Source organism: Nilaparvata lugens, chromosome X (assembly GCF_014356525.2).
Source record: "Nilaparvata lugens isolate BPH chromosome X, ASM1435652v1, whole genome shotgun sequence".
In the NCBI taxonomy this organism is placed as follows: Eukaryota; Metazoa; Arthropoda; class Insecta; order Hemiptera; family Delphacidae; genus Nilaparvata; species Nilaparvata lugens.
Window position 1 is genome coordinate 23,255,150 of NC_052518.1, and position 15,751 is coordinate 23,270,900.

Below are 15,751 nucleotides of genomic sequence, written 5' to 3' on the forward strand. Positions count from 1 at the left end.
TAGATCACTTAATAAAAAAATATTTATTTTCAACAATAATGATAAACTAACGATACATGAGTTCTTGATTTCTCCATGTTTTTTGTGGATTCATTACAACAATATTATGGCCTATTTATTGACAATATCTTCAAATATATTTAATAAATAATAAATATTAATTATTTTAGATGATAATTAGCACAATACAAATTGAGTAATATTCTTCACAGCTACTAGTTTGTGATTCGATGGAATAAAAACATTCCATACAAGATAATGAATCGTATATAGAGTTGGTGAAAATTATGGAAACACCTTGATCTTTTTCAAGGTAAATTTGACGATAGGTCTGATAGAGGATCTACTTTCCCGTTGTTTCAAAATTTTGGTCCGTCATCTTGAAGTTGGATTCAAAATGGCGGACCAAGATTTTAAAGCGACAGAAAAGTAGTTTTTTTATTTGAATAGTATCGACAATCAGACATCAAAAAAATTCCCTTGAAGAAGAAATATTTAACTGTTTCATAATTTTCACCAACTCTGTATAATATAATATTATGATATCCGAAAAGAACCGATAAAAAATTATTAATACTATAAATCGTATGAAAATTATAAATAAAATATAAAATGTAGGTAATACTTTCTTATTTTAAAGACATTCACATATAAAAACAATAATACATGTTGTATAAACATATAAACGTACAATACCATATCAATTAATAAAAGTCTAACAATATATATTTATATATTATATATATATATATTTATTTATTTTGGAGTTCCATATCCTAGACGAGCACTTTTTTGGAATGATATCCATTTTCATAAATATTATTATTCCTTCATATCACTTAAATAGTCATACAGCCGCTTTCTGAAGCTTATAAATCAGTCATTGTCATAGCATTTTGCAATTTAGAGAATTAGAGTATTAAAACTATACTCTGGTATTAGAATACAGTTCATACAATTCTACCAAACGTGTACAAATACAACTTAAATATACTTGAGAGAATTTCTATGGCTATGTCCCATATACACAGCAGTAGTTACAATTATTTTGTGACTATGAATAGTTACAGTTGATTAAAACGTCTGAGTTTATTGATAATGTTAACAAAATGCTGTTGTAAATGTATTATATTTGTATAATAAATTATTGCTGAGTTCGGATCCGAATTATATTGGTTTGGAAAAACTCGATTTCGTTTACCAGCTAATATGAAAAATATGAAAAAAAAATACAATCAACCTGAAGCAATATCTTTCTTAATGGGAGTGCGATCTCTCAAGATCTGTAAAATTATCTATTCTCTTGACATTAATAAAGCCTGCCCATCTTGCAACACTAAAAAAGAATCATTACACCATTTTCTATTGAATTGTGCAGTATATCAAGATATTAGAGAATGGTACATTGCGACTTATCGTTAATATTTTTATTCATACACTGTGGACTCACTAAGTAGGAAAGGATATGCTATTCTTTGCCATAATAATTAAAACTGATGAATCTGCATGGTTTTATTCCTGGGCTAAGCTATATAATATGTGTTGCCTGATGGGTACTTGCTCAAGAACAAATAATAAAACTAATTGATTTGATTTATTATGGGAATGTTATGAATCTGTAATTCTGTTTTTGGTTTTGTACTAGATTTTGTTGTAATTCATATATTTATGAACTTTTTCTATAAGGCATGACCCTTGTGACAAATGAATAAATTTATTCAAATTAAATATAAACTGGCCACAGATAAACTGAAAAAATAAAACCATTATTTCTCATTGTTGACTCTCAACGAGAAAGGTATTTCTAGCAATAAAGAGGTGGTTAGAATATAAAATTACTTTAATATAACCTACTGTAAAAGTATAAATTCAATATATTTTTTATACTATTGTGAGTGAGAAATGAAATGTGGGATGACTACTGTGTCAAAATTAGTTTATCAAAGGTCTATACCACGACTCATCTGCTAGACCACTACAGACAAATTAAAACTCAATAGCAACTGTCACTATAGTAGAATTATACATTTTTATTTCGAGAGTAAGAAATACTGCAGAGACATAGATTGCATACACTAGCGACACTTATTAAATCTATTGAACCATTGAATCTGTATTACATAAATGTGTTTAATGGTATATTGGAATTAATAAGTGTCCTAGAAACCGTACCTAAGATGATTCGAATTGAAGTTTTTTTATTCCTTGATGACACAAATCTTAAATTATCATAATTAATCAACTGTAAAGTACGTATTTAAATACTGCCGGTAATTTAAGGATCAATAACACTTAAGTTTGTAATGTATCACAATAAAGTTAAAATAAACAATACTAATACGACCTGTGATTATTACTTAGGGAATGTATATAATATATTATTTTGAAAAGAATGTTTTAACATAATGTTTGTTTTGAGCATAACCTTACGAAATAAATAAATAATTTGCACAACATATAGGAAAACGCAGTCTTATCAAATGCCTCACTGTTAGGCATTCAAATCTACAGTCAACAACAGGGAAATTTTGTACTCAATTATTTTAAAACAAATCTTAATTCTAACAATATCTTGTTCGATTACAATGGTAAGATATATTAAAAATATATACTAAATGAAAAAATCGTTGTTGCCACGAAACCTACTATTGCTTTTGCAGTTGGTACTGAGTACATGATAATTGGTAGGTTTCAAATTATGGAAAAAAAAATTGCATGAGATCCTGTATTGTTGACATTAGAAAATATAATTTTTATGAAGTGTGTTTTGATACAGAGGTAATATGTGAACTGAATGCTTTAAGCGCTTAAGCGAGATAATTGATCATTTCAAAGCATGAAAATTAAAGTAAATTCGTATGGCTTTTGTTGGTGGGGAGTCCCTTGTGGGAAGGTCCAACCACTTGAATATATAATTTAAGCCGTCAATGGACCTTAAGACTGTCATACTTCAGCCGGTACCGACAATTAACGTGCCCATCCGATAACACGGGAGTGATCTGGTTAAAAAACTTTTGGTAATGAGAGGGTTTGAGCCCAGGATCTCTGAGCTGCTACGCAAGCACTCTATCCACTTGACCACTGAGAATTTAATACTGGAGTTCAAAATTCTTTGTTACTTGGAGTCAAAGAATTTAAATGGGTAGCAAAAAACGGTGATCCTACGAACAAATTTGAAGGTATGAAGGTATACTTTGAAGGTAGACATTCCAGCTGTGGAACGTCGACGTCGTTGATATTTTGAGAAGTGAGTGAGTGTCAAGATTAATCAAATAATTTTGTTATTGAACTTTCAAGGTTTGAAATATGTCAATATAGATTATAGATTGTTAAAATCGCTGATTTATTTTACTGTTCTATGTCTAGCTGAGTTGAGACGTTCATCAAATTTTTATTTGTTTTTGCTTATTTTGAAATTCATTATAGTTGTAGATACTCGAAATTGAATTAGGATGTTTCTAGTATTGGGTGCAATGCTTTGTGCGTTTGAAAAGTTCCAAGAAAGAAAGAATGAAACTGACAAATGAACCTTAAAATAAAAATGCACAATTGATAAACAATCTATGAAAAAATGGCCACATTACTTGCAAAAATGATGTTCATCATTATCAAGTAGTGATGTACATAAATCTTCAGATTTTTACATTTTAAATTATGCAAAACAATTATTATTAATTTTGATTTCCATGTCATATCTATTTTTTAGTGATTAACAAAGTGCATACATAACTAATGAAATAACATCCCAAAAACTGTAAAAGAAGACTGGGACAAGTCAGCATGTTAAAACATACAGTCAACAAATAAAACAAAAAATAATACGTAAACTTTCTGTCATTACATGGTATGAGGTCGTATGATATTTAACTACTTACGATTGTGATAATTTCTCCACAAATGAAAATTTTCCTTGTTTCAACAACAGGAATATTAGAGATCTGACAGATAAAAAAGTAAAGTGACTTTTAATTTGATTGCACATACAATGGATTTCAGCCCGAATTGGAATTCCCTACATGTTCAAACAAGTTTGGTGATTACACTCCTACAATCGTACGTTGTAGACTGTGAACTTTCGAGTAGCTAACCTTCTAAATTACTATTGGCGACTGTGATTATGCAGATTAAATTACTTCATAATCAAATTATACAGATAGTATTTACTGCATTATCACATAAAGGCTCACCTCAATGCTGTAAGGTTGTTACGAAAGTAGCGCCAAGATCAGTGATTATATGACAGTATAGAGAAAAGATAGAATAGGTTATTTTATCTATCATCTCATGCTATATTTTCTCTATGATGACAGTGAGGTCACCGGCCACCATTTTCAAAATTTACAATAGTTTATAAAATAGCACCGAGACCAAATATGAATTTTTTATTGTTTTATCTTTTTGAAGTGAAAATAATAAAATTGAAATCTAAATAATAAGCCTCTGATCTCATGTAAACCTTAGTATTATCGAAGTCGATTTCCCCAAAAATAGCGACTGATGACCTTACTGTTCTCTATAGTCACTGTAGTTGATCGGTGAAGATTTAAACAACTTTCCATCATCATTTCGCCTTGTAAGGTTTTGGATAAGTGAAACACCTTTGCATGAGTCCTTTAAGGATCGATCCTGGTATCCTTTGATGTGTTGCAATCAAGTCCTGCATCGCCGCTGCCACCTAATGAAATATATAATATCTGTTTCAATTATGCTTCATGCAAACATCGTTGCTATATATATATATATATATATATATATATAATATATATATATATATATATTATATATATATATATAATATATATATATATATTAATGGCATTGCTAGCATAGACAATTAGTCTGTTCGCTAGAAATGAGTTGAGATTTAAAAAAATAAAATAATAATAACAATACAGTAATATATTCAGAAAAATAAATAATGATGTTCTCACATTTTGCAACATTTAATATGGAGCTTTCATCTTTATTTTCAAAACCCTAGACCACAGATGAGAAAGTAAAAAATTTACGGATTCCATCTTTATTTATCAATTTTCTATAAACAATTTCATTTAAATTGCTAAACATTTTTGTGTACATTACTTAATCACAAAATTAAAACGATATTTTGAAAAAAATGTTAGATTTCACCCACTCATCGATTAGAGTGATAAAGTTTTTATTTATTCTATGTGTTAACAAATTTCTAGGAATTTTATTTATGTGAATATTGCAGTTTTGATCAAATTGCCTTCTGCTTACTGAGAGTCTGGAAAATCGTATTATAAATTGATTTGTAGTTAGTGGTCGAGTATTGTAGCTGAGTGCACGGCGTTGTGGTGAGTGTTTGGCTTTATTAATAGATAGGATCAAGTTTTTAATATATTGTTGTCTGATCGTTAGGACGTTCATTTCATGAAAATGGCTCTACTGGGATAAATCCGAGGTTTACCCAAAGCTGCTCGGATCAAAAATTTCTGTAGAGTGATAACTTTCATCAAATGAGTATCATATGCACCACCCCATACCTCCAAACAGTAGGTGAAAAGAACATGTGCATATGCTAAATAGATATTTCTAATAATGGCACGGTTTGCTAACTGGCTTATTCTATAAAAAGTGTGAATCAGGTACTTCAATTTATTACTGAGATATAGTATATGTGCAGTCCATTTTAAATGATCGTCCAACATAACACCAAGGTATTTTGTTGATTTTACTTTTTCTATTTCTGGACATTTGCAGTTGAAATTTTCATGACTTTCAGTACTGTGCAATTTCAGTTATAGATTTGAGTTTGGTTGACCATTCTCATTGGGAGAGAAGGTGATAAACTTGGTTTTTTGTAATTTAAAGTTAAAATATGGCTCTTTAACCAAGTATAAATTAAATTTTGTCCCATGTTGGCTGATTTAAAAACGTCATCCCAATTTCTATCATGGAACAGCAAGGCTGTGTCGTCAGCGAATGAAATAATGTTACAGTTTGGGATATTTAGGTTGAGCAGGTCGTTAACATAGATGAGAAATAGAAGAGGAGATAATACAGTTCCTTGAGGTAAGCCAAAATTTCCAAGTATTTGTATATTTGTTTTACCATTTACAGAAAGAATTTGCCTTCTATCAACAAGGTAGCTGGCAAACAATTTCAGAGCATCACCTCTAATACCACATGCCATTAGCTTTTCCAGCATAAGCTCAAGGGGCACGTGTCAAATGCTTTAACCAGAAACCAGGTCTAGGAATACTACAAGACTTTTTTTTATTATTATTAAAAGAATCATCAACCATTTTTGTTACTTCTACAATTGCATCTATTGTGGATTTATTTCATTGGAAACCATATTGTCTTTTGTTTATAAAACTATTTTTGTCTAAAAAATTGTGAGCCTGGCTTGTATTAATTTCTCTATAATTTTGGAAAGGAGTGGAAGAAGACTTATTGGACGATAATTATTGGGATCATTTGGATCTCCACCTTTATGTTATGCCTTTAACACTGCTAACTTAAATTCTTTTGGGAAATAGCTTTCCGAGAAGCATCTATTTATTAAATTGGTTAAAGGTTTAGCGATGTTGAGTGCTACTTTTTTCAGACATATAGATGATAATCAGCATGGCCGAGAGATGAACTGCTTTTTAATTTGTAAATTGTTGCTGTGATTTCCTGTTCATTTGTTAGTTGAATGAAAAAGCTATTAATGGGAGGATTGTTTGCCAGTATGTTAGGTCTAATATTACTGATTTCGGGGTTTTGACTATTATTTTCTATTATATTTTTTGCATAGGTCGCACCAACCTGTGCAAAATGATAATTTAGTTTATCGGCTTCAATTAATGGTTCTTTATGTACCTTTTTCTTGTCTAGTAGCTTATTATACATTCCCATGTTTTCCTTGTATTATAATTATTTTTCTCTAGTTTGACATTGAAATATCTTATTTTTTCTTTTTTTATTATATTAATTAGAGCATTTGTGTATTTTATGTATTTTTCTTTTAATTCTACATTGAACGGCTGTTTAATGAGTTGTTTGTACATCTTATCTCTGTCTCTCATTGAACGTAAAATACTTTGTGTGATCCATTTCTTTAGTGGTCAATTTTTATGAGATAACTTCAATATTGATGTTCTATTTTCTACTAGTTCGTTGAACTTTATTGAAAATAATTCTAGTCTTTTCAATATTATTATTTTCCTCAAATATATGATTCCAATTCTCGTTTTCTAAATCAGAGTTTGAACCAATAAAGTCAATTCTTTTTATATTTCGTTCGACCTCATCCTTATTCCTGAAATTATTATGAGAGATATGAAGTGATGTGCAAAAATGGTCAGTTATTGCAGTTTTCCAAATAGTACTTTAAATTCCGTATCCGATTTCAGAGAGTCGTTAAAAAATATATGATCCAAACAACTGCTGCAATTATTTTGAATTCTAGTGGGCTTATTGATAAAATATTTATATCCTTCAAGTTGAAGTGTATAGAAATATTCATCTATCAATCTATCATTGCTAAGATCAATGTTTATGTCACCGATTATAATTTTACAATAATCATTGTCTAAGTTATCTAAACATGAATCCAGATTATTGATAAAATCATTTATTTTCAACGATGGGGATCTATAGAGTCCTACAATAATAAGTTTTCTACCTTCAATAATACAATTAATGATAATTGAATTTGCTTCATCTATAGAGGCATTTATCTCATTACTATTAATAGAGTTATCTACAAACATGCAAAGACCATCGCTTCTAGAGTATCTAGTTATTTTATCAATCCTATAATAGCCATCCAATTTATAATTACAATCTCGCTCATCTGCGATCCAAGTTTCGGTCAACAATATTATTTGATATTTAATTTGTGATCAATGAAAATAACAGGAAGCTCTTCAAAATTTTTCCTCATGCTCTTTATATTCATATGTGAAATATTAATAGTTTCATTTCCTATATTACAACTCGTTATTTCCTGTAAGTCAAAAAAAAAAAAACATCAATCTGTAAAGTATCATAATGCTCAATGTGATTATAATTATCTAATTCATCTGAAATCATATCTACCAGTTATTTTAATGTGAGAAAAAAATTAAGTCCTACTGGGCCATCTCAGCCCGGTACAATACAAACATATTTAAAATAAATTTTTGATTGAAGCTGGCTATTTTTATGATGCAATAGTAGAATTTTATTTACGGTAAATCATGACATTTGGTAGGTTTGAATACGTAATGGAATAAAAATTTATCAATACAAAACTGTACGGATTTGCAATATTAATATCAAATGAAACAATAGAGAAAAAAAGTTGTTATATATTTGATATCATGTTATTAAAATATCTTGCATGTTATTAAATATCATGCTATCTCACTGTTCGAAAAAACCACTAGATGTGTTGCTCTCTTGTAAGTCATGCAAAAAAGAAAAGATTTACCAACCTCTTTTGAAAGAAAAAAATATATATATATAAACTTCTAGAGCTTCAAATAGAAATGGTGAGAAAAAAATAAGCAGAGAATTCAAAGTATTAAACAGAAAAATAGAAGTTCCTAAAAATAAGAGCAAATAAGATGCAAATGCTTTTTACAAATACACAGTGAAAACTAAAGAGGAGGCAAATCAAGACTTCAAGATAGCCAATAAACAAAAATAAAAGCTATAATCATACTAAAAGCACTAATCAAATAAAGTCAGTAACGAGTAACCATACTGGTAAAATGTACATATTTCAGTTCAAATTTATATAACAACTATCATCCCTTACCCATATTGTTTTAGCATTTTCGGTGATTTTGATAAGCACACGACCGTTTTTCACCTACGCATACGCAATCCTCTGAGATTTTTTCAGCTTGCGAGCTTCAGAGAGCAAGAACTTGTTATGAGGCGATAAATGTTCGTTCACGAATATTGGGCTCAGCTTCAAATTCTTGTTCACGTCTTTCGAAGTCGGAACCTTCCCCGCTTGTTTTTTTATAGTTTTTAAAAGCAGTTAGCCATAAGTCTCTAGTAAATAATGAAATGTTTAGAGGAGTGTTCTTGGAAGGAATACGATGCGCGTTCGATATTTCCGATTTACGAGGATATTATAGATAATATCAAGTGAATTAGCAAGTTTAATTTTGAATAGCGTGGATATCCTCGTTTTCGGTGATTGGGATGCCTGAAATCTAGATGTTTTTTTCTCGAGTATTGTTAGAGCTCTTGGATATCTGTATTTAAGTCCCAGATGATTTTCTCCAGTTTCGCAGCTCTGTCGTTGATTTTTCGATTTTCAGAGTCAATTTCTTTCTGCTTGGAGGTTATCACATCAACTTCTGATTTAAGGGAGTCGTATTTGGAATGCAAGGAAGTTATAGATTCATGAATTCCAGTTATTATCACATCTTGAGCGTCAAATCGTGCAAGTAATTTTGTTTTGACTAATTTCAAAGCTTGGAGAAACGAATTTGGAATTTCCGGCTGATTATTCAAGTCACAAGCATTGTCCTCCTGCGAATCACCACATAATTCACAGCGCCAAGATGTGTTTTATTCCCAAGTCTTTTTAACTTCTCCATAGTGCGTAGTTTGGTACATTTGATGTGGTAGGAACTTTTGCATTCCGAGCACACAACACACTCTTCCATATTTTGTACATCAATTTCACACTTCTCACACGCGATCATTAAAACAACTTTATCACAACTATGTATTGAGTGAATAAACAACTCAATATTGAGTTAATAAATTACTGTATTATTGATAATTTTAGGTTAAATTTTTCAAAGAATCAATTGCTTAACAATATAAAACCAGACGACAATCACAAATGAGGCTGAGACAGCTTATCAGTAAGATTAGTCATCTGTTCCGCTCGGCATCTAGAGCTCAACTGAGTTCACTTGTGTTCACTTTAGTTTGCGAATTGAATTTTATTCTTATTCAGGTTATCCATTCTTCTTTGTAGTTCTTTGGCAACTAGATAACCCCGATAGTTTGCAGGGTGAGCTGCACCACAATTGTAGCACTTGGGCAAAGTAGTCCTAGCCTTGGTGCACTCTATAGTTGAATGTTTACCAGCACATTTGATACATATGTCTTCATGTTGACAATACCTTTGAGTATGTCCGTATCGCTGAAATCTTTTGCACTGAGGTATAATATGATTGGTTCGGAGGGCTTCAATTTTTACTCACATGTAGCATATGTAATGTATGTCGTATATTTTTTAACGTCTTCTGAATTCTCAAACGTAAGCATGAATAGAGGAAGTCAGATTACATTATTTTTACCGTCTATTTCATTCTTTTTTATCTTATTATCTACATAAATGATTTTGAGCCCCTGATTTCTGAGATTATTGTTTATTTGTTCTGGATCACAAGAAGGATGTAGATCTCTTACTATAGACCATGACTCTGATAGGTCTTCGTTTTCATACGTGTGCCAATGCCAATCCAACTTCTTAGTATTCATTAGTTTGGTGAGTTCTCTGTAATCTTGAACGATTTCAACATTTAATTATAGTTGTTTGTTGTTTATTGTTGTAGCTCTATATTTCAAGTTGGCTTTTTGCAAAATCTCCTTGATTTCATCGTAGTTATCAACATTACTCAATATGATTGGAGGGGGCTTCGGGTTCTTGTTGACACCTCGAATTGAAGAATGATTGTCTCCTACCTTGTTTGTAGATTTGCCATCAGTTTTTTTTGGTGGGGATGATATTGTCGGGGATTCACTTGCTTTCCTCTTCTTGGGTCTTATTGAATGCAACTTTGTTTTTTTTTTTAAATAGTAAGGTGGTCATACTATACATGATTTCGATACGGAATTTCAAGAAAAAATGAATGGCGAAAACCGCATATCGACATCTCAAACCGTTTCGAAGATATTCACATTATAAATCATTACCATGCAAATCAGAAATGAAATAGATAAGTAGTATTGATTAATATAATAATGTGAATATCTTCGAAACGGTTTGAGATTTCGATGTGCAATTCTCGTCATTCATTTTGTCTTGAAATTCCTTATCGAAATAATGTATCGCATGACCACCACCTTCCTATTTAAAAAAGTAATGTTGCATTCAAAATGGCAAACCAGATTTTTAAAGTCAAATTAAGGTAGTATTTTTAATTTTAGTAAGATCCCTAATCACACCCACCTTGAAATCACATTTTTCCATGAGATACTAAGCCGTTCTTATACTTTTTTCTTCCCTTTCTGCTTTTAATAGTAGCCTATTGATTAATAATGTGGATATCTTCGAAACTGTTTGAGATATCGATATGCGGTTTTCACTATTCATTTTTTCTTGAAATTCCGTATCGAAATCATGTATCGCATGACCACCTTCCTATTAAAAAAAACAAAGTTGCATTCAATATGGTGGATCCAAGATGGCGGACCAGATTTTTGAAGACATAATAAAGTAGTATTTTCAATATAAGTAGGATCCCCAATCACACCCACCGTCAAATTACCTTTGTGTATGAGATATTAAGCCGTTCTCGGACTTTTCACCCACCCTGTATGAAGTACTGTATGTTCCTGTAATATAGTAATACATAGTAATAGTTATATAGCTAGTTATACTTAGCTAAATGAAGCTTACCTTCAGTTGCAGCTCCTCAGGAGAAAGGCTAGCGTCATATGGAATAGGCAAGCCGATGTGAGTGGTCAGTTTAACAGGAAACCCGCCATAGATCGGTACAAAAGGGAAGCGGATCCATAAGTAAAGTTTCAGCCAAAACCGCTTCCCAATCCCAATCGATCGAAATGCTTCCCGTACATTCTCTGTGAAGATTGGTATAATAGGCTAAAAAGCAAAAATAACATTGAGAACACCATAGAACAACTCATTCACTAATAATCATTAAATATCACAAGAGACTAGATGAAACTAATGACAGCCAGTTCTTTCAGTCAGTTTATTCTGTATCTTACATATTTGTTAAATTTCGAAGTAATTTTCACAAAATAAAGATTGGACTAAAAAAATTAATTCGATCAGAAAATTAGCCGCCTACCAGCTACTAAGTAGCCTAGTGTGCCAGAGGGTTCTGTAGTTCGAAATAAAGCTATAGTGCAATTCATGTCAACAGTTGGCATTGATATAATGGGGAGCATTGTTGTCAAGTTCTAGTTGTGACCTTTGAACGGTAACTATCATCCACCCATATTCAGATTGTTTTGTAGGGATTTCGCAGATCTGGCGCCTAGTAAGATTGGACTCCCCAATTTGTTGGTACTGTTCTCCCGTAGTCTTGAGTCGTTCAATGTTAGAAATATTTTTGATACTGTATCTTATTTAGAATGTAACATTCCTCTAATATCATGTTTCTAACTATTTCTATTAACAAATCATAAATTATTGTAATTGAGTTGAATTATTTTCATGCACGTTATTCTCTAGTGCTATTTTTCATCAATCAACTATAGTCTGTGCAAACGTTAGTTTGCAGGAGCATGGGGCTTCATGGCCAATGGTATTTCAATATAACAATATCTTTTTCGCCACACTGCACAGAAAGCAGCTGTTTTCCAGTCCCTACGTAGATCTGAAAGACCTTGTTTGCAGACGACGTCAGAAAAGGGTTTCTTTTCCGGTCTAGGCCAGAAAGTTGTCTCTTTCCAGCCGCTCATGGAAGTAGTTAATAAGTCATCCGCTAGATCGGGCGAGTGTCCACTTTCATCATCAGCTGAAGACGCCATGATTTCAGCTCCAGTTTCGAATCAAACTAATTCGCTTCGCAACCAGTTTTATTCAATTATTTATTGTTGATTAGTGCATTCCGAATTTTCAAAAATGCTTGAAGATGACTGTGGTATTCCAAGTGAAATTTTAAAAGAATCTGAAATCCTGACTGCAAATCTTCTACCACTAAAATCAAGAGATAGGTACGATAGCTTAACGAGTATTCTTTATTTTGTATTCTTTATTTATTTTGTCAGCAATACCTGTAGTGTGGCGAAAAATATCGTTCGCACCACGGGCAAAAATGTTTTTCCAGCTCTCAATCTTTTCTAGTCCTCGGCCTACGGCCTCGGACTTGAAAACCGATTTCGAGCTGGAAAAATCTCATTTTCTGCTCTAGGTGCGAAATATACTATTTCGCTCTTTCTTTCACACTACTAGTTCACAGGCTCTCTAAATTCTGTGAAACCTGGCAGGACTGTACTCCATAAGATCAATGCTGCAATCAAAGGTTTGTACAAGCTATTGTATAGTATTCTTTCATTTATAGCTATTTGTCTCTTAAGAACACAACATGTTTCAACTCTAAGATCACTTTTCAATTCTTTCATAATGTTTTTTGAATTATTTTATGTCTCTCCATTTATAGGTATGAAAATGTCTGATTATTTTGTTGTTATAAACATTGTTTTGTTCACGACGTGATTGAGTGGACATTATTGAGCAAACTGTAATGGTCTAGTTTACAACTTTGCTATGTCTGGTCGTGGGTTCGAATCCCGCCGGTATGAATGGACGTTTAATCATCTAATCAATCACGTACGCACTGATTCTGTTGGAGCCAGCTCTAGTTTTCATTTTTCGTTTTTGAATTGGACGCGCGCTCCTCGTTCAGTTCGTATTTCTTTCACTTGAGTGCGTCGCGCTCACTAGCCTGTAGGTTTTTTCTTTCAGTTCAGTCTCGCTTTGGAATAGCTTGCCTCGAGTCGGGATTGATAATTATTATTCGTCGATCATTCCCAGAAGAAAATCGTTCTTCAAATTATTATTTTTTCGTTAATGTTAAATCGTACACCATAAACCTACGTTTGGAAGAGTGTTTGCCAAACTCCCTTTAGTTGAAAGTTTTAAACTATTATTTTTCGATTGGAAAGTTCACCGATCTATAGTCTTTAAAGACATTGTAAATATCTCGTCAGAAATATATGTGCAACGTTATATGATGGAAGCCGAATTTACCAACAGTAGATGACAATTAAGCTTGCCTTTTCACCATCCTTGATTCATCTCCTACCTCGGGGACACCTGAATACCTTACCTGGAAGTTGTAAGCTCAATAATATAAATATTACATTAGATACTCTGCAGATTTTCGGTGAGTTGTTCTTTTATATATTCATTGCATGTACTTGTTTCTGTAGAGATATCACTTGTTTCTTTTCTATTCAATACAGTCCACTTTACATCAAAATTATTGATTACGAATTTAAAATCAATATAAATTTCTTAAAGTTGAACCTTAGAGTTTTACATTGGTCCACCAGGCCAGATTTTATTGGCTATTTTTTATTCAAATATTTGGCAAGCACTTATCCAATTTTATTGTAAATCGTTTGTGCATGCTAGGGTTCAAACCTGTTTGTACATTATGAATTGAGCCGATCAAGTTGGTTCACTCTTATCTCTATTGTCCGATCGGAACCGTTACTTTGCAATGCTGATAACGTTATCGCTTAGCTTGCTTCGTCTATTGAGCTTTCTCTGTTCAATTTGTACTAACATTATCATTTTGCTTGCTTGAATCATCAATGAAAATCGTTCATTGTTGCATTCGTAATTTTATTCGAAAATTAGTAAATGAAAATCATTAAGACCTTTCCAATATCCAATCATGAGTGAAAAGAAGTTAAAGCTCAAACGAGCTAAACTTGAGCAATATTACTATCGTATTCAACGTACTTTCGAATTGTCGAAAAAGGCTTTAAAAGAAGAAGCTAGTGCTAAACAATTTCTAATTCTCTATAGTTCCACTCTTAAAACTGTTCAGGATTATGAAGCTGTTGAAATGGAAATACAGGAGCTTGAAATGGAAAAAGACCCGGAATTTGTACCCAAATTTAGTAGTTCACATATGGAAATGTTCGAACATATGGAAGCAATTGCTAGTGAATTGAAAAAACGCAGTCAGGTTGTACCTAGTGTTTCTACCCCGGCTCAACCTGTATCTTCCAATAAGGATTCGTCTAATATTTTACCGAAAATTGAAATTCCTGTGTTCGACGGAGATCAATCAAAATGGGCGGTATTCTACGAAATGTTTAAATGCATGATTCATGACAACAAATCGATTCCAAATCAACAAAAGGTCCAATATCTGGTGTCCAAACTATCTGGAGAAGCGGCTAATATTTCACGTCATCTACCACCTATTGCTAATAATTATGAAATTATTTGGGATGCATTAATTAAGCGGTTCAATGACCCCCGCTCACTCTCAAATGTGTACTTGAAACAAATTTTCGAATTCAATTGTCTAAAATCTGAGTCTCGTGCAGGTTTAGTTTCTATAGTCGATCAGTTCTGTGGTTCAATTACTGCTTTAAAACGCCTACGAGGTGAAGATGTATCTGATGCAATATTTCTGTTCCAAGCGTTGAAAATTTTAGATCCTGTTTCTCGAAAGGCATTTGAAGCTTCAGTTCATATTAAGGATGACCCCACATATACTGATTTTGTTTCATTCATCGAAAGGCAGATTAAATCGTTACCGCATGACGAATCGTCTAAACAATGCAAGCCAGTAGTGAAACCAATACCAAAATCCAAAGTGTTGGTTGTTCAATCGAATTCGCAAGTGACCAAATCACCGGTAAAAATATCAGAATGTCTGAAATGTTCGATGACAAATCATAAATTGATCAATTGTCGTCTTTTTCGTCAGTTATCACCTTGGGACCGTTTTCGTTTTGTTAAGGAGAAGGGTTGCTGTTTGAAATGTTTCTCGCCAGCCCATCGTAGTAAAGATTGTACTTCTTCCAACTGCGAGGAATGTAGTCAGAAGCATAATTCGCTTTTACA

At 32.2% G+C, this 15,751-nt stretch overlaps 1 protein-coding gene across 2 annotated transcripts in view; it reads right to left on the reverse strand.

Moving 5' to 3' along the window:
* Window positions 1-613: 613 nt before the first annotated feature.
* The window catches only part of LOC111051557 (transmembrane protein 68), a 32,880-nt gene continuing 17,742 nt past the window's right edge, over window positions 614-15,751 (reverse strand). For both annotated transcript variants that reach the window (XM_039443029.1, XM_039443028.1), the window contains exons 6-7: window positions 11,591-11,794; window positions 614-4,675 (exon numbers count right to left, since the gene is read on the reverse strand). In XM_039443029.1, coding sequence (XP_039298963.1) covers window positions 4,562-4,675; window positions 11,591-11,794 — 318 coding nt within the window. In that variant the 3' untranslated portion in view covers window positions 614-4,561. The remainder of the gene's footprint in view (window positions 4,676-11,590; window positions 11,795-15,751) is intronic.